Source organism: Pogonomyrmex barbatus, unplaced genomic scaffold (genome assembly GCF_055798465.1).
Source record: "Pogonomyrmex barbatus isolate J1 unplaced genomic scaffold, ASM5579846v1 scaffold8, whole genome shotgun sequence".
NCBI lineage: Eukaryota > Metazoa > Arthropoda > Insecta > Hymenoptera > Formicidae > Pogonomyrmex > Pogonomyrmex barbatus.
In genome coordinates, this window is record NW_028297182.1 from 5,555,364 (window position 1) to 5,573,923 (window position 18,560).

At 37.2% G+C, this 18,560-nt stretch overlaps 2 protein-coding genes and 1 long non-coding RNA gene across 5 annotated transcripts in view; 2 read left to right on the forward strand and 1 right to left on the reverse strand.

Moving 5' to 3' along the window:
* LOC105427695 (protein TAPT1 homolog) overlaps positions 1 to 228 on the forward strand; it is a 3,129-nt gene extending 2,901 nt beyond the window's left edge. For all 3 annotated transcript variants that reach the window (XM_089083909.1, XM_011639556.3, XM_011639557.2), the window contains exon 7: positions 1 to 228. This exon is cut by the window's left edge and continues 519 nt beyond it. In XM_089083909.1, the coding sequence (XP_088940035.1) occupies positions 1 to 66 (66 nt within the window). In that variant the 3' untranslated portion in view covers positions 67 to 228.
* LOC148934731 (uncharacterized) lies at positions 85 to 573 on the reverse strand. The gene is made up of 2 exons (XR_016141107.1): positions 434 to 573; positions 85 to 314 (listed from the first exon to the last, which is right to left on the reverse strand). It is a non-coding gene; the product is annotated as an uncharacterized LOC148934731 (long non-coding RNA).
* Positions 574 to 733: 160 nt separating this feature from the next.
* for (cGMP-dependent protein kinase for) overlaps positions 734 to 18,560 on the forward strand; it is a 41,034-nt gene continuing 23,207 nt past the window's right edge. Inside the window, exon 1 of the mRNA XM_011639558.3 lies at positions 734 to 1,472. Coding sequence (XP_011637860.2) covers positions 892 to 1,472 — 581 coding nt within the window. The 5' untranslated portion in view covers positions 734 to 891. The remainder of the gene's footprint in view (positions 1,473 to 18,560) is intronic.

Below are 18,560 nucleotides of genomic sequence, written 5' to 3' on the forward strand. Positions count from 1 at the left end.
GACGAGTTCACAAATGTCACGAAAACCGTGCTAAGGACAGGAAGCGAACCCCTTCTTCCGCAATGACAAATCTCGATAGCGCAATTGAAACGTAATGATGTTTTTTATTTATAAATTGTACATATTTTTTGTGATTGTACATATATATGCACAGATACTATACAAATGCTTTGCAACAATATTTATATGAGATATCTATGTAAGAGTAATAAATTTGGTTACCATTTATTATTAAATTTCATTACGAAACTCTGTAGTCATGTAGAGCATGTTGGTAAATTTTTATTTTTATATAAACTTTAATTTTCGATGACCTATAATTGTAATCTTTAATTATAACTTTGTCGACATTTCGAAGTTGTGAAAGATGGTATTATCAAAGATCATTGTTACGTAAATAATGTTACATAAAAGTAATTATTTTCTGTTCTACCTTATTGACGACTAAATGAGAATAAACCACGTATTCTGCTCTTATTTATGAAATTCCGAATCGGAGATGCAGCGATCGGTAACATCGATTCAATTCAATTGACTTCATAATTGTTCGCAACTCGTCGTTACGTCACAGATGGCGCGCAAATAATCTCATTCCCCTCTCTCATGTTTTCCCTCCCTCCTGCTCCTCCCAGTGTCGTCTTGGTGTTTCTGTCTGTCTTTCCCTTTCCATCGTCTCGTCCTTTTCCTTCCCACCCGTGCAGTCGCTTACTCTCTCGGTCTTTCGTTCGGCCGACAAGCACGGAACGTCACGGAGGCGGTGGAGGACGTCGGTCCGCCGCTCTTCGGGAGCGCGAATTCGCGCGATAGTAACGACCGACGACGTCCTCGTCGGGTCCCGGTCGCGACGCTCTGCGTATGAATTTACCTCTCTCTCGCATCACGGCAAGTTGAATGGACGAGGGTACGAAATACCGAGTGCCCATCGGCGACGCCTGCGTGTCTATGCGCGTGTGCTTCGACTCGCTGTGCTTCTCGTCGTCGCAGCAGCGGCTCGCCGACGAGGAGGACGCCGCAGCCGCAGCCGCCGCCGCCGCGACAACCGCCGACGTCGCGTCGTCACAGCTGCCGATCGTGCCGCACGGCACCGCGGCCGTCGTCGCCGCGGCCGTCGCCAGCGGCACCAACATCATCGCTACGACCGCTACCACCACGCAAGTCACGCAAGTGCCGCACATCGGTGCCGGCGGAGGTGTCCCGCCGTTCGCCACCATGAGCACCCTGAGAGAGCTCCAGGAGCTCCTGCGCGTCAAGGACGAGCGGATCGCCGAGCTCGAGGCGGTAATCTGTTGCCGCGACGCCGAGATTCAGGAGCTGCGCAGCCACCTGGACAAGTTCCTGAGCGTGCTGCCGTTCAGCGCGGCGCCGCCGCTCACGCCGACGAAGCCGCGTACGCGCGACCGTGCCCAGGGCATATCCGCGGAGCCGCCGCTCCAGGAACTCGCGCCTCTTGCGGTGGTCGACAAGAGCGACAGGTTGGTACCACGCACCATTCTGTTTTTCTGCTTGTGTACCACTCGTGTGGCGCGCGCGCGTGAGCGCGCCCGTCCCCGCCTCCGCTCCGTCCCGTCCACGCCTCTCCTCACCTCGTCCCGCCTCGTCCCACCTCGTCCCGCGCGCGCTCACGCGTCTTGCTCTTTTATTTCTCGCCCGCACCTTGCGCGCGCTCCGACCTTGCCGGGCCTCGAATTTCCCGCATCAAACGGATATTTTTAACGCGTCGTGTTATCATCCACACACGTGGATCGCCCGCGACGCTCGTCCGATTCGCTCCGGTTTTTGTCGTAAGCCCGTCGGATAGTCGTTTTTTTCACTTTTGACACGGTGAATTACATACGCGGACTTTTACACACGTCGATCTGCTCGACGAATTGAGTTCGATAGAGAAGCCTGAGACTTTAGAGATACGTCCTCGCGCTGGCCGCGACCTTGAACGGCAGTCATCGTAGCCGAGATTTCTCGGTTAGAAGAATTTCAGGTTCGCGCGGAAAGTCGTCGTGATCGCTAATCGATGATCGGGGGATCGATGTGGTTTCAATAAACGCGGAATTTTTTCCTCGCTCCGAGACCGAAATAGATGTTTTCGCCCGCGACTATTCTCTCGAGTCATCCGCGATAATACAGCCACCGGCTCCGATTTTTGACGTCTTCGTTCTCGTCGCCGCGTCATCCGCGTCGTCCGCGTGTCAACGGCTTCGTTTGTCGCTTACGCGATCGCGAATGTAACACGTTCAGCGTTTGCTATGTGACTTGCCCGCCGGCCCGTCCGCTTTCGGCTCGAAAGAGAGGGCCTGGGCCTTTCTCCTTCGCTCTTCGCTAAAATCGCGCTTTCGCGCCTCGCCGCGCGGCCAAAGTCAGACACTTTCGCTCTCGCGATTACTTCCGATTACAGCCGTATATCTTTGACGCCTTGGAAAATAAGCTTCTCCCCGTTATCTTTTAATCGGGGAGATATCTCGACGTCAAACGTACCTTTGTTAAGTCTACGTATTAAAAGTCTATCAAATTAAGATGTACTTAAAGGAAAGAGGAGTAGGAAAGGGGAGATAGCTAAACAACTCGATTTATTTATATCTAAAGCCTAACGCAATTATTTAACCTTTAATTATCGATTGATTTAAGTCCAAGTCACACTGTGTGTATTAAATGTCATTGTTACTGAAAGTCAACTCAATCTTATTTTCTGATTCATAAATTCTGCATTTAATGCGACGGGGTGATGTCACGATGAGATATACGTGATAGCGTTACGTGTAGCTTTTGAATTTTTAAAACTATCGTATCGACGCATCGACATCGAAATAATCGCGTCGTTTTTCGATATCGGTATCTAAAAAAGTGCGAGCAAAAGGGAGAGAAGGCTAGAGATTATTTGTGGGCGTAATGTATTTTATATTATCATTACTCGAACGTGTCGTTTACGACATGGATCTTTTTCCAGTTTCGCATCGGGTGCGTTTCGCGCGCGCGTGTCGTGACGTTAAGCCCGGAGTAAATCACGCCGCGAGCGTATTTTACGTAGCTTCGCCGTACGTGCGTGGACACGATGTAAAGTTGCGCAAACACGTAAAATGAATGGACTCGGATCAGCACGAGAGCGCGTAAACATATAAACAGATCGAAAGGAGCAACGTCGGCTCGATTGTGTTTGTCGATATTTCGGCGCCCGGCCGGCGCGAGTCTCTCGCTCAAAAGGAAAGTCCAAAAGTGCTGAAAGTGGCCAAATAATATACGGAAAGAATAATTTTGTTGTAGGTTTCTAAAAATTTTTGCCAGATACAGATCTGAAAAATAATTTTGTTGGGCCATCAAAATTACGAAGGATATTTGCATATTACACCGCAAATTTTTCTTTATATTCTAGCAACTAATTCGAACATCGTACGTATTTTGATGGCCCAATGAAATTATTTTTTTAAAATCTACAGGGTATTTTAAAAGTGGAGGTCAATCGCTCGAGAGGTGATTGGAGACCTAAAAATAAGAAAAAAAGTTGGTATAAACATGGTACAGATTCGAAAGCAAAGCAATTTCAAATTTCAATATAAAAATGCTGATTATTTTCGAAAACAACGTATTTTTATAATTTATATTCATATCAACTTTCTTTCTTGTTTTTGAATCCCTATTGATCTCTCGAGTGTGTATTCAACAAAATGGTTCTTTCCCTGTAATCATCGTTGCAATTTCGTTGTCATTTTTTTCATCTCTTAGCGTTCGCGTCCGGACTTGTTCAGACTTGTTGGTTCGGTGTACACACGCGATCTTAACACGCGTTTGCACACGTGTAAGTGCGTAGATAGATGTTGGACACGTGGAGCAATTGTTGCAGCCGGCGCTAAAGGCTTCAGGCTTGTATACAGGTTGCGCGATGGAAAGGTGGAAATTAGCAAAACGAATGTGCTCTTTCGAATGTGAGAAATTTAAAATTTTGACATTTAACTCTTTCCGCGAAGTGAGACACAAAGTTTTTTTCTAGTCGTAAAACTTCAAAAATAAATAATACAAGAGAAATAGAGTTTTTATTTTACATAAAATGAAAAATTAATTTTTTTGCACGGTTTATCTCGATATACGTTGCGTTTTAAAATGAATAATTTTAATTTTTCACGTATCTTCGACAGCCTTTAAAAGGTCAATTAAATCATGATGAAAAATCATTAATAAAAAATTAAACAGAAAATTACAAGGAAATGTTGATGTACAAATTCAAGATGCTGGCAATATCATTTTATGTCTTTCGTCATTTTATTTTTTAAATTTTAAAGAATTAAAAGTTATAGTTGGGCAATGTCATCTTAAATCATCAGACACCAAAATATCGGTTTATTTAAACGTGACCTTTGTGAACTAAACCGCTCATATTTTTATATTATTTTTCATTGTATGATTCCAATATGTGCCATGGGAAATACATGTGGCTTACAATACTTTGAGTTTCTATAATCGGATTTTAATGACAATTTAAACTGCGCTACAATTGAAAGACGCGCAATTCCACATGACGATTTATTATGTAAACGGTAGAGAAAAGGATCATTTTTAAATTTATACGTCACTTTACATAACAATGTTGGAATATTGCCTAACGTCTCTTTGCACAAAGCACAAAGAATTGAACTTGTGAGATGATATAACGTACACCACGTATATAACAGTATTGTTAAAAAATTTCAATTTTTCTATTAGTTTATCATTCCTATCTATTGTGTTCTCGTAGCTGCTTCGCCTATTCGAACTTCTGCGTTGACGTATATTGTCGACTTATCGCATAAATTCCGAGAATACGTAACGCTTTATCTCATCGATCGCGTTTCCATAGGTAAGAAAACGGAAAAAAATTTTGCTGGCGTCGTCGAAGACGTGTCTCTCGTTGATGACAATCGAAATCCGATTCCGCTAATTTAACGGCGAAACGGAACGAAAACGAAGGCACAGGTCAGGAGCAGGTGCTAATTTTAAACTCGCCGCTGCTCATTATGCAAGTCCTTTCATCGTCGATCAATGCAGGCATTGCGATTTCCCTCCATCGCGTGCCGGTTCTCGCAAAGGCGTGGTTGAACGTGATCAATTAAATAATTTTCAAAGTTCGAGCGCGCACGATCCCGATCCGTCTCTTCGCAATCCTTTCAACGAAATATAAAATAGATGATACAAACATGAAATATGATCATTTTTGTGAGTAACTAGACTAGTAAATTTTAATTGCTAAAAATATGACGTGTACTTTTAAAAAAAAAATCAGCTCGATTGATACAAAGCAATATAAAGAAATATGGTCTAAAATTACAAATGAGATTTAACGATTTAAAAAAAAAAAAACGATTTATTTAAAAAAAAAAAACTAAAGAGAACAATTCACGGATGTTTTGACTTTACTTAATCTTCATTGGCCGTAATAATAATTGTAATCTTATCACGGGCAAAAATATCTTCACTCGCTATATGTAATATAATTCATATACATATCATTCTTATACATATTATTTATATATATATGCATCTTTTTACGTATTATTTTTAATTTCATATTCATTTTAGTCTCGCATATTGCATATGTAGATATCGTATTCTAAAAATAATTGTATGCTTTTCTGAAAATACATCGTAAGATCGTATCTGAAACTTTTATACGCGCTGTATATCTCCTTATCGCGGAAATATTTCAAAGATAGCACTTGAATCGCATTCTCATAACATTTAGTTTTTATCACAGTCATACATCAATAAATTTTCTTGTTCAATCTGAAAAGGGACGTGCACTACGAGGGGAAAGTATAGGGTGGAGAAGATGACATTAACACCTGTTGCGCCTTAGAAGCCGGTGTGTTGCTTCACGCTCATTCCTTTCACCTATCGCTTTGCCATATTTCAAAGTTGTTCCTAGATAAAAGAAGCCGATCTTTGTCGGCCTTATCCCACCGACGATATCTTGCAATCTTAAGCGGACACTTCATAAAATCTAATTTCTCTAATTTCACTTTATCTAATTTCTATTCGACTTTGCATGCTGCAGCTACAAAAAAAAAAATGGTCTCGAGTCAAGAAAAGTATTTTTCATATATAAGCAAGAATATTATAATCTTAAAAATTTTAATCTTTATTTAATTTCGTATGTTGTGATGTAGACAATGTTTTTTTTACGAAAATACAAAATATTTTTACAGAAAAAAAATTAGTCTTAAATCAAGAAAAATATTCTTCTATACATACATATAAGTAAGAATATTATACATTTTTTTTTCTTAAAAATTTTAATCTTGAATTGGTATCGATGCAAGTATTATTTCTGTCTCAACTCAAGATTAAAAATATGAAGATTACAATAGTCTTGCTTATATTTTTGAGAATATATAATTTTGATTTAAGACTAATCTTTTTTCTGTGGAGATGTTTTTTATTTTCGTAAAAAGCATCGTATACATCTGTGTTTCTTTAGTATAAAGGACCGAAGTAATTGACGTTAATCCGACTGAATGCGCAATTTCTGCTCAAATTGGAATAAAAAAATATTGTCTTCGTCGATTGATAATACGCCCACACCTTTAATAACACAAACGGCTATCAATGCGTGAGAATTAACGCGATATTTAAACAATCCTATTATTAGCAGAAAGGTAATCGTTTAACTGTGTATATTGAACGTTACATTACTATGTAATTGCGACGATAGAACAGTCATCCTACATAGCACATTGTGCGTTCGGTATTGCGTTTATATCAGCAATTAAAGCAGTTGCACAATGCATCGCACAAAAGAAGACTTGAGCATTTTAAAATCCATAAAAGCTCCGTGCTATTTATAACTTCAAGTGAGCACAGTACGAGTGTTCTAAATATAGCCTCTCATCATATACAGCCTTTTTCTGAGATCCTTTTTCACGTCAAAATGTACTCTGCCACATGCGCGTTTACCATTCACTTAAAAACCGATAAGGTAAGAGCTTAAATGAGCGCAAACAAAAAAGTGCTTTAAAATTTCATTTTACGCGGTATATTTAACCAAGACATATATATGTATATTTAAACAAGCGCATTTTTGGAAATACCCATTACACGCTTGAACGAGAAGTATACTGCCACTTCAAACAAAAAAAATCCTTCACGCGTGTCGACGATTCAGCGATCGTGAGCGGAGCCACGGTCGCGACGTGAGTTTCCAGTCCACCCGGTATACACGAGATCTCGGTCAACCTGCTATTATAAGAAATCGTCAAAACGGCTGGCAGATAAGCCTGTGCGTGATGCAGGCGCGATCGTTGCGCGTGCGGAAGACCGCGTGCGGGTTGTCGCCATACCGCACCGCACCGCGCCGCGCATCGGTCGGATCTCCCACCGAGATAATCGGAGATATCGCAGATAACGATCGGGCGATTATTCATCGCGATACCGAGCCCCCGCGGACGCACGTAGATAAAAGAGCAGCGATTGTCTCCGTCCCCCCTTCCCCATCCTCCCGTCCCCGCATTCCCCTGTCCTCGTCTCCTTCCTATCGCCCGTTATCCTTGTCCGCGCCGGATCCCGCTCCTGAGGCGGCCGCCGATAATGCCAGGGGGCCTGAAAATAGCTCCTCGTCACGGCTTAGCGACAGCCGTCGCGGGGTCCGTTCGCGCGTCCCGTCAACACTTTTCTTGCGCGCGGAACACCCCATCCATATGGAAACGCCAAGATCGCGGGCCGGCAGAGAGGCACGCATCCGCGCGACGCCAAGAAAATTCGGATCCGCTCGACTTCGACCGGCGCGTTTTACGAGCCGAGATCTGTCTGCAGTCGCGAGGTCCTGTACATACATACTTGGAGTACTTTCGTACGATTTTTTTCAACGGGAAGAAACGTTTTTCGCATTATCCCGCGCGGATTATTCTCTATTTAAGGATATATTACACCTACCTTTATAATTATTATATTTGCGATGAAAAAAATTATGAAAAGTGTATATGTTTTATAAACGCACTTAAAAATAATACAAAAGAGTTTAGCGATTTAGAATCAAAAAAGGATTAAAAATTATGTAGATAATAGATAAGTAGAAGTGTGCTCTAATGGAAATGTAATTAAGAAATAATGACAAAAATTGAATTTTTGTCATTATTTCTTAATTACATTTCCATTAGAGCACACTTCTACTTATCTATTGAATTGAATTTTTGTCATTATTTCTTAATTACATTTATAATAAGTATATAAGTATGAATATTCAAGATAATGTTAATTATGATGCAGGAAGTGAAGTCTGAAAATAAAAATTACACTTTTATTAAGAGTACAAATAAAACGAGTGGTAAATAAAATTAAATTAATAATTAAAAAAATAATTATATTTCTATTAAAGCATTTCTATTCTATATTTAAATAATTTTTTATTCAGATTTTAAACAACTGCAAAAATTGTTTTATTATTTTTAAATGTGATTTAGAATAATCTATAATTTTTCATTATAAATAAAAATAGCTCTTAATAAATAAATAAAAATATATTCTTAAACATGTCTTGTGGCAATCTTTTTTTTTTTAATATTAACGTTTATATAAATCGATTATTTTTTTCTTTTTTTTTTAATTATACGCGGAAGGAATTGAATAACAAGGAATTAAAAGGGAAATAAAAAAATCAAATCACATTGATGTTATACGGCACATTGTATTAATTGCTTCTAGATTTTAATTGGAAAATTTATGTTGAATATTTATATTGAATATTGATGTTTCTGAATAATATCAGTTTCTGTGTGTTGAGTTCTGTGTCATTACTCTGTGTATGTTAGTTTTATTTTAAAACGTAGGTAATTTTTTTTGTTACTCATGCACTATTTATTTATAACCTATATCTATAATGAGATTGCGCGATTTCAAGAGGACCGATTATAAAATAGACCGACGTTGTGGTTTCCTTGTTATAATCGCGCTTTGGAACATAGTTATACACGCATACGCAGTCCACCAGATTCAATCATAAATAAAACATTAAAATGACTCCTCTCACTTTTGACTATAAATAGGTAAAAATCTATGCAAATGTACATATGATTTAAGGCCTGCTTTTTGTTGCTATTCTGAACGCTGAAATTTTTTAGTTTCTTTTTCGCCAAGTTTTAAATATACATTTTATTTTAAATGCAATATATACTAAAATAAATTAAAACAATATATTTTTTTGTCTCCATTTAGGGTCATATTTTCCAAGATTTAAACTCTTCACGTTTGTTTTCTCTAACTCGACAAATTTAAGCAAATTTCTTACAGGATGCGTATCATCGTGCAAACGGACATAGGATAATATTAAGCATGATTATTACGAGCGTATTTATTGAAATATATATATATATATATATATATATATATATTCAACGAATCTTTTTAATTATCTCTTGATAAAGAAAAAATGCAGCGCGCAGCGAGCGCTCGATGGTCGACGCAACTCGACGCTTCTCGACGACCGTCCAGCGGCTCGTCGTGTTCTCTGATTAATAATTAGAGAAGGTTTATTTAATTTCCTACTCGCTGTCGAGATTATTGGTGGTTAACGCGACCGTTAGTCCGCTTTAAGTGGCCGTAGACCGTATCGGCACTGACGCTCCGGTGATTTTATCGGCCATAAAGTTTGGGAGGTGCTATTTTCGTCTCCTCCCACCGGCCACAACCGGACGGCGGTAAGAAGATGTCGGATTTATTCCATACGCATCTCCGCAAGCTGTTATAATTGCCATGGAGAGTAGAAGAGGCCCCTCTGGCCCACTTGCTTTTACCCGGACTCGACTCGACTCGACTCGACTCGACTCGACTTGACTCGACTCGACTCGACTCGATTCGTCTCGTTGCACTCCGCTCGGGTGTTGAAACCAGTCGGGTGACGTCACGTATAATTACTTCTTTGATTCACTCTCTTTCTCTTCTATGGTGCCTCTGGCACGACGAATTTGTCGGTCTCGATCAGTGGTGTAACGGGCACGATATACATTCGGGCGCCGGGGACGTCGAGACGCGTCGCATAATTTCCTCATAGAGGAAATTAATCTATTCATTTCGCTATCTCTTTTTCCTCCTTTTCCTCTTTTTTATACAAAAATATTTTTATATATATTATCTTAGACACATAAGATAAAGCCTAAAAAAATACTATCCCGCAGTTATATTTATCGTAAATTTTTCTATAATTTATTGTCAACGTAGAGATTAAATGAACAAATATAAGATCTAAATATAGTACGGAATATCAAGATATTGATTCTTTGATCGTTTATTATCAAATGGAAAACCGCGATAAAATTCGGAGGTCTTTTCTATTTAAGGTCTTTTCTAAGAAAAGATTTCTACTTTTAATAAAACTCTAAAATAGTAATCGTGTGCTATTTAAGAAAACAAATATATCTTGTGGATATGTACTTAAATTTTTTTTTTTTTTTTTTTATTACCATGATAATGATTCAACTGATATTTTGATAAAGATGACAACATTCTTGCGAGAAAAGTCAGGTAAATTCAGATGACCGACATAGACAAATTTGCTCTATACTAGTGTTCTTTGAAATAATAGGTTGAATATATACGCATTTGGCAACAAACAATGTTGCACACGGTCGGGGATATAATTTTCAGCTTCACGCTCGTAGCGCGATTTGCATTTACACACTTAATCTCAAGTGAAACAGCGATTTTTGTCTCTTCTATAATCTATAATCGCTCTCGGGAAGGAGTGCGTATTAATAAAACAGGTGTCACTCATAGCGCCATCGAGCCGTCGTACGATTACGTTACTGATGCCACGAGTTTTGCTCCCGCCTCTCCTCCCGCCCGTCTCATCCTCATTCCCATCGTCCTCCTCCTTCACGTTTTTCTTTCTCTCTCCCTCCCTCTTTTCATTCGGGCTCTTTACCCGCCGTCCCTCCCGCGCGCTTATCTCGACGCGCGGTTAAAAATAGATCCTGTCACGGCCCTCGACGACATTTTAAAAAGCTGAGCAGCCGAGCGGCGCGCGTGAGGGCCGAACCGAGCGAACGGCCGAGAAACGAATGGGCGAATTAGCGCCTCCGTGAACGAGCGAACGAGCGAGCGAGCGAGCGATCTCGGCTGGTGGCGCCTCCGTGAAACGTCATTCGTCCGCTCGATTCTTCCGCTGTCGATCCACCTATTCCTCGGACAGTCACCCTTCGTCGCGGCTCGGTCGGTATGTCCCCGAAATACATCAGGGCCTGCATACAATGGAGAAACAGGAATAGGAATTGGGATGAAGAATAGATATAAAATTTTAGAAATAAAAATTAAGAATAAAGATTAAACGTAACGCACAATGGACACAAATAAGTATAAAGTTTTGCGTACAATGAAGGGAACAAGGAAGAGGAATAATTATTAAATTTTGAAAATAAAAATTCGAAATAAAGATTAAACGTAACACACGATAAAATATGGCTCTATATCTTATACTTGTGTCCATTGTAAATTAAAAAGATGTTGAAGATATTAGAAGATATTTAATAGACACTGGAATGTATTGAAGTTTGATTGTTGTTTTTTTCGCGATTGGTTCCCTATTTCGTGAACAATTATCATTATGGAGATAACGCATTTTAAGAGTTTGTATATCTGTATATATATCGTACGTAACTCATCGCGGATTACAAATTGTATGAAAATATTTTATTCGTATTTTCTTTCGAGTATTCTATGACTAATTAAATATTAAATTTCATTGACTTACATTTTTATCAATACGTGTGAGATGAAAAAATATTCAATTATACATATTCAAAAATCAAACGCTCTCTTCGATTCGATATTTATTCTTTCTAATTATACTTGATTAATTCGCTTTAAAAAATTAAAATAAAAGAAATGGCTGTACGTAATATAAATACGCATGTACATGTAAAAAATGCGGTAAGTGGCATAAGTTCATTGATGGATTTTTTTTACGTCACGATAACACTGACAAGATCGCGAAGGATCGATATCCCAAGTTTCTCTCGGGAGCATCGAACTCTGAGTCAGGCAATAAGCCCAGACCTTGCGCCAATAATATTTACGGTTATCAGGCTACAAAAATAACCGACACTTTCGTTACTCGAGCCATCTCTTATCGATGAATTTGTTCGATAGCGTTTGACCACGGAGAGCGGAGTAATTTAACGTGTAGTCCGCATCGTGATTTAGAGGTAATTTTGCGCGCAACTCTCGAAATCGGATGACATCGATAGTCTGCGATAGTCGGTATTTATCCTTGCTATCCCCTAAACGATCCTATGACACTCCTGCGAGTAATTTCGACTTTACTCATGCTAAAATTCGCAGTGATTTAAATGATTGGTTTAACAATTTTTTTTTTCTTCTTCGAAAGAAAGAAAGTTTTCGTGTGAATTTTGTGTGAATTTAATATTTTCTTGTGAATTCCTCGAGGAATCTTCGCCGAGATCTTGCTGTATCGAAACAATCGGATGGATCTTGATTTTTCATAAAAATTTTTGAAAATTAATGGTACAAATATATCTTAAAAAGACAAATTTTTCCAATAATTAATAAAGAAATATTGAGTGAAATTTATTGTCGAATTAAGCATTTGTTGTTTTCCAATATTCTGATTATATATATATATATATATATATATATATATATATATATATATTTATAATTAATTATATCTAAATTAAAGCTTGATTTCTTATTTCACGTGTGAAAAATAAATATACGTCTATTTATTAAATAGTTTGGAGAAGCTTAGAAAATGCTGATCTTGAAGAATTATAAGTTACGTCTTATATTGATGCGCTCATGAGGCCGTTATAAATTGGCCAACGGTCTTTCTGGTCGTTTCGAACGTTTAGAGCCGTTGAACCGGCTAGAAACCATTAGTTGGTGCTCTCAACAATTGAGATTGGCCTGGCATTCCGCGAGATCATCTCGGAATTCGCATCTGGGAAGCCCGAAACGCTACATAATATTCCACTCTGTTATATATCACACTAATGATTCAGCTAAAGCTCTAGCACCTGTTCCTTTTATGCGATCTCTGCGTTCCTTCATCATTTTTTTTCGTACATCCGATATTCATCCCATGCCACCTTTTATTTGCATGTATATTCAATGTATATGTGTGTGTATGTATAGTCAAATACACATACATGCATACACATACTTTACAAGTAGTCGATAAACGTTAATCAGTTCCTCAGTGCGGAGGAATAATGCAATTTGATTTTACAACGCTTGTAAAATCCTGTTGTTTCCTATTATCAGCAAATAAATTAGAAAACAAATTTAATTTTGCATAATTTGCACCTAATTATGTTAGAAATGCGTCATTATATTATCGCACATATAATCTATTATCTAGCACTGTGCTAATTCCAATATTTAATAATTAAAATTCTATCGATAATCTTTGAGATAGATTATTTTCTAAAATATTCTTTTCTGTTGAAGCGTTGTTGAAAGATATTTTTTTGTTAATATTTGTTCGTTGACATTTGTTTGTTAATATTTGTTTTAATTATTAAAATCAGAATGAACAAAATTTTTCATTTACATTCGCGTACAATTGAATTATTCAATGTAACTTTTATTTTATTTCTAAGCGTATTTAAATTTTAGGTTAGTTCTCTCTTTGAAGTATAATGAGAGAATTCAATTTTTATCATCTCTTATATGTAAAAATATAATTCTATTTATACGGATGTTTAATAGTAGGCATCTTATATAGGACAGTACATTTTTTGTTATAAATAAACATGTCTCGTACGAAGCACTTTTGTTATCGTAAAATCTCGCATGATGATTCGACTAGTTACGTCAGTATCGTTCTACCTGAAGCTTTTGCGTAGAGTACAAAGTACGTAGAATAATGATTGCGAAAAGGAAACGCACGAAGACTTTCGAGGATTCGATGTACGCGATTTAAATAATTCAAGTGTAACCAATAATGGACTCGGTCCTTATGTGTGTGGAGGTCTTTAAGTCTCTCTTACACGATTTATTCTATTTCCCAAGAGAAAATTTTTCAACAACAATTTTCATCGTAAATTTTATGAAGAAAAAATAAATAATTTTACATTGAGATCGAGAATTTAAAAGCTAGAAATTTATATAATCTATATTATTATTTTTCTAGACAATCGTTTGATACTTTACGTCGTGTGAAACGGGTATTACACCTCAGCGATTGTAGATATGCTGTCGAAAGCTAAGCAAGGTCCCCTTAATCACGCACGTGTATCTTTGTTAGAAACACTATTGAAGAAACTAATAATTCATGCTTGTTACTGTCCGGATTGATTATAGTATTTAATGAAGCTCTTAAAGTAGTAACGAAACTGGAAATTATGTTTGTTTTTATTTCCTTTTATTTTTATAACAATTCTATTTCTATATATGAGAATTTCTTTATATAATCCTCATAATTATTTATGAATGATTATGTATACAATTCTATTTTTAATTTGATTTGATGACTCATATAAACAGGATAATTTTTAGCGCAAACCATTTTATTAAATTTTGAATCTTAGATTATATAATTATACTTTAATTACAAAAGATTAATCATATCTTAAAATTAAAATACTCCTTACTAAGAAATGATATGAAGATTCGCGCTTGTCTTTATCTTGATTTTTGATTTATTATCCGAACTTATAGAGAAGTCAGTCGTTTATAGTAAAATTTGTCAGTTGTTTATAGTAAAATTTGATTAATTTTAATCCGAACTTATAGAGAAGTCAGTCGTTTATAGTAAAATTTGTCAGTTGTTTATAGTAAAATTTGATTAATTTTAATATTCCTGTAGTGATAGAATATTGTCACGTACATTATTAGAATAGCTATTATTTTTTAATGTTGTATAAATTTGTCCTTTACTTGAATTGACAAGGCCTTTTTGCACAATTCTTAAGAAATATTAGTCTACGTATAATTGAAATATTCTATTAAATTTCTAAAACATTAATAATAATTAATTTGCTATCGGTAACTTCTATTTCGATATTTTAGAACGTTCGTCAACGAAGTATGCCGTCACTATTTATTACTCAACGATGTACGTGCTTGATAATGCAGTACACGTGCAAGGTGTAACGCGTAGTGCCAATCGATTAAGCGAGAGCTTAAATCGATTACGCAAAATGAACACGCGCGATTTCCGTAATTCTGCGGCGAGATAAAGATAGACATATTACATCGTTGACGTCACTTTTATTCGCAAGATTTACGGGATCGATGATTAATGGCTCGTTAGGGAAGCGTTCTTGCAACACAGGATTTATTCGCATCTTCGGTGATAAACCTAATGGGAGTATTTTATAGATCGATGAAAAATGTTAACCAGATAGCCCAGAGCGTTTTTCCTCGCACATCATGTTATGGTAAAAAAGAAGAGAGAGAGAGAGAGAGAGAGAGAGAGAGAGAGAGAGAGAGAGAGAGAGAGAGAGAGAAGGGGGGAGGAAGATATATTCTTTTTCTCTTGATGGTTATGACGTGCCAAAGTCAAGGAAACCATCAGGGCCGTAACTGGCTTAAGGCTGGTTTTGTATGTAGGGCGCATTGGATACGAGACATAAATCGCTCGAGGTGATCGCCAACGCAAAGAGTAGACTGACAAAGCGTACGCGCGCGACCAATGGCGTAGCCATTGTTTTACTCCATTATTTAAAGTTGATTTTTAAATCTCAAGAAAATTCATTTTTTTAATTTGGAAAATATATATCTTTATTCGTTAAAGCATATAATCTTCAAAATATAAAAAATTTCTATTTCTATTTTTCTAGAGAAACCAAATCCTCATCCTGTGTACTTTATTTTTATTTAGTGTTCCATATTGAATTAGTTGCTCGGAACACAGTATAATTGGGCAAACATTATTATCAATTCAATTAGCATTGTATATTATAAATAATAGAACTAACTCAAGTCACACAAAATTTACGGAAAATTTACGGAAATCGCAAAATTTTCAAGATTTATAGATTTCTAGATAAAGTAAAAATTAATTTTTAAACTGCTTGTATAAGTAACATGAATGAACTTTTTTCTAAAGTCTAAATCTCCAGATTAGGACACCCCTGCACCTCATTGTTCACACTGATGAGAATAGATCGGCACGTACATGTAGCGGTAATCGGCCAGGGGCGGCCGGATCAGAGGGCCAAAATGATCGGTGAAAGGAGTGACCATTTTTTTTTTTTTTTTTTTTTTAATTGGCTACCGAGGCGACCTCGCGAATACGACGGCGGCGGGAGGACGCGCGTTTGGAGGAAGTCGCAAGACGCGATTAAAACGTAAAAATAGCTGGTGCGCGTACTATGCGATCGTTAGTCGTTGACGCCTCTTGGTCCTACACGCGAACGGCCCGGAGCGGCTCTTCCTCGATCGTTACGTGTGTATATATCGCTACGCGTGCTCTTCGTGGTTCCTCTTCCACATCGTCATCATCAGTTCGATCGAGTGTCAGTTCGGGAAACGACAGGTTCCGCCGTTCCTCCGGGAGATATATTTACGCGCGACCGCGTCCGCATAAGTCCTCCGTTAATTCCTCGCAAGTTTCAAGTTCCGCGGCACCTAATGTCGGCTAGATTGAGTTCGGTATTAATTTCGGTGAGGTCGAATTTCGACTACGTCGTAGACACGCGAAAATGATCGTTCCGCTTATTCTCCGCGGCAAAGGGAAATCCGATATTCGGCGTAAGATCCTGTCCCCTTCCCTTCCTCGTTTTTTTCGTGTACTTATGTAATGGAAAATTCAACTCGGTGAAATTACATACTAGCTATATGTATTTCTTGCTTGACGCCGAAGCGTCTGAATTAGCTAACAGAGGTCAATGGTGTACCGTTAGAATATCGCGATTTTTTTTATAAATTACTCTCATAAGCAACGGTCGAAGTTGACTAAGGTTTCAATTAACGCGTTTATGCATCCCGCGAAAGAAGATGATTTTTTTTTGTTCAAGGAAGTCGCGTCGTTGATCCAAGTGCAACCTTATCTTTTTCTCAACAACTTTCTTCACTTTTGCGATATATATAATGGACATGTTCTTGCTCCATGAGATATCGATCGAAGGATTTAACGTGTGTTAACGTGAAAATTAAATATTTAATTAGACGTTTAAAAAGTCCTCCAAGTGTCAATATGGACTCTAGTGCGTAATGGATCCTTTGCCTACGCACAAAACTTCTTTTATCAACTTAATATTATACACTGTATGATTTTTAATGATTCATTTTTTCGCTTCGGTGGATGTAATAGCTCGTTCGTGAGACACGCGAGTGAGTTACTTATCGGTCTTTGAGTGTCGCGCGAGTGTCTGTAGATCGACGGCTTGATTAAGACAGATTGAACGAGCTACTGGTAGTCTGCTCGAAATTGAGCAATGCTTAATAAAGGTCTGGAAGAATCGGCGAAGATTCTTTGTGTTGATGCGTTTAATAAACCGAGAATATACGTTCACATGTATTTCATTTTTTCATTTTCGAAATACCGATGAGTTTTGACAGTTCAGCTTTGCTCGCGTTTCAATAATAATTTAACGACAAAGAAAAATAATCGTGTGACACACGAGTTAAATTACTACTCATCGTTTTTTGAACGTCAGTCCTAATATAGATTGCTTTAATGAAATGGATCGGATGAAGGATGAATATCTGCTTTATTTATTATCTCGTTACTTTATTTATCGTAATTTTAATGACGATTCTTTATATTTGAAATTTTAACGCTTAATTGTCGAATTTGATTGATTGATATAACATGTAAACATATGATATATTTAATTATTAATTAATTTTCAGTATTTTTATTTATTTATAATTCAACTTATGCCCGGTTTAATTATTCTACTTCTTTTGTATTTTTTTATCTTACACATTTAATGATAAATATATTTTTATATTTATGTAGTACTTTTATGCATACAAAAGTAGTCTTTATTTTTTTTTCTTTAATTATAGAAGAATGTATGAGCAGTACGTATAAATACTGAAAAAAAAATGCTCATGCGGAAAATGCTGAAGATGATAATATTTCCCTCGTGTCTCAATTGATAATTGCGCGCAGTTAAATATAGCATCTGAAAATCCTTAACAACGTATTATCGAGCGATTATCTAAGATATAGAAGTTTTACAGACTGCTAATATTCTCAGTTACAGACACGTTCTGTTCGCAATCATAATTTTGTTGTAAAGTGCCTCGAGTGCAAGCGCAATTCGCATAATCTTCTGAATATAGCAATATGTAATTATACAATACGGACCTGTTTCTCAAGTCGATATTATTATTCTCTCCAGAAAGCTTAATACAACATACTTTTTGTTACGTTTGTTTCAAGAAGACTTGCTCGTGTCTAACGTGTTATATAATCGATGCTTCTAACTTTGGCTTATTACAGACGAAATAAATATATCTTGCTAGCTTTTGGAATCGCGTCCCCGACGTTCGACAGGAACCCTAATTTTATGTTTGACTCTTTATCTGAATTATTTACATACTGCAACACTTAAATTTTAATAAATATTTAACGTATTGAAAAAATTGTATAAATCTTAAAAAAATATATATATATTGTTTCAGGATAAATTTTTTTG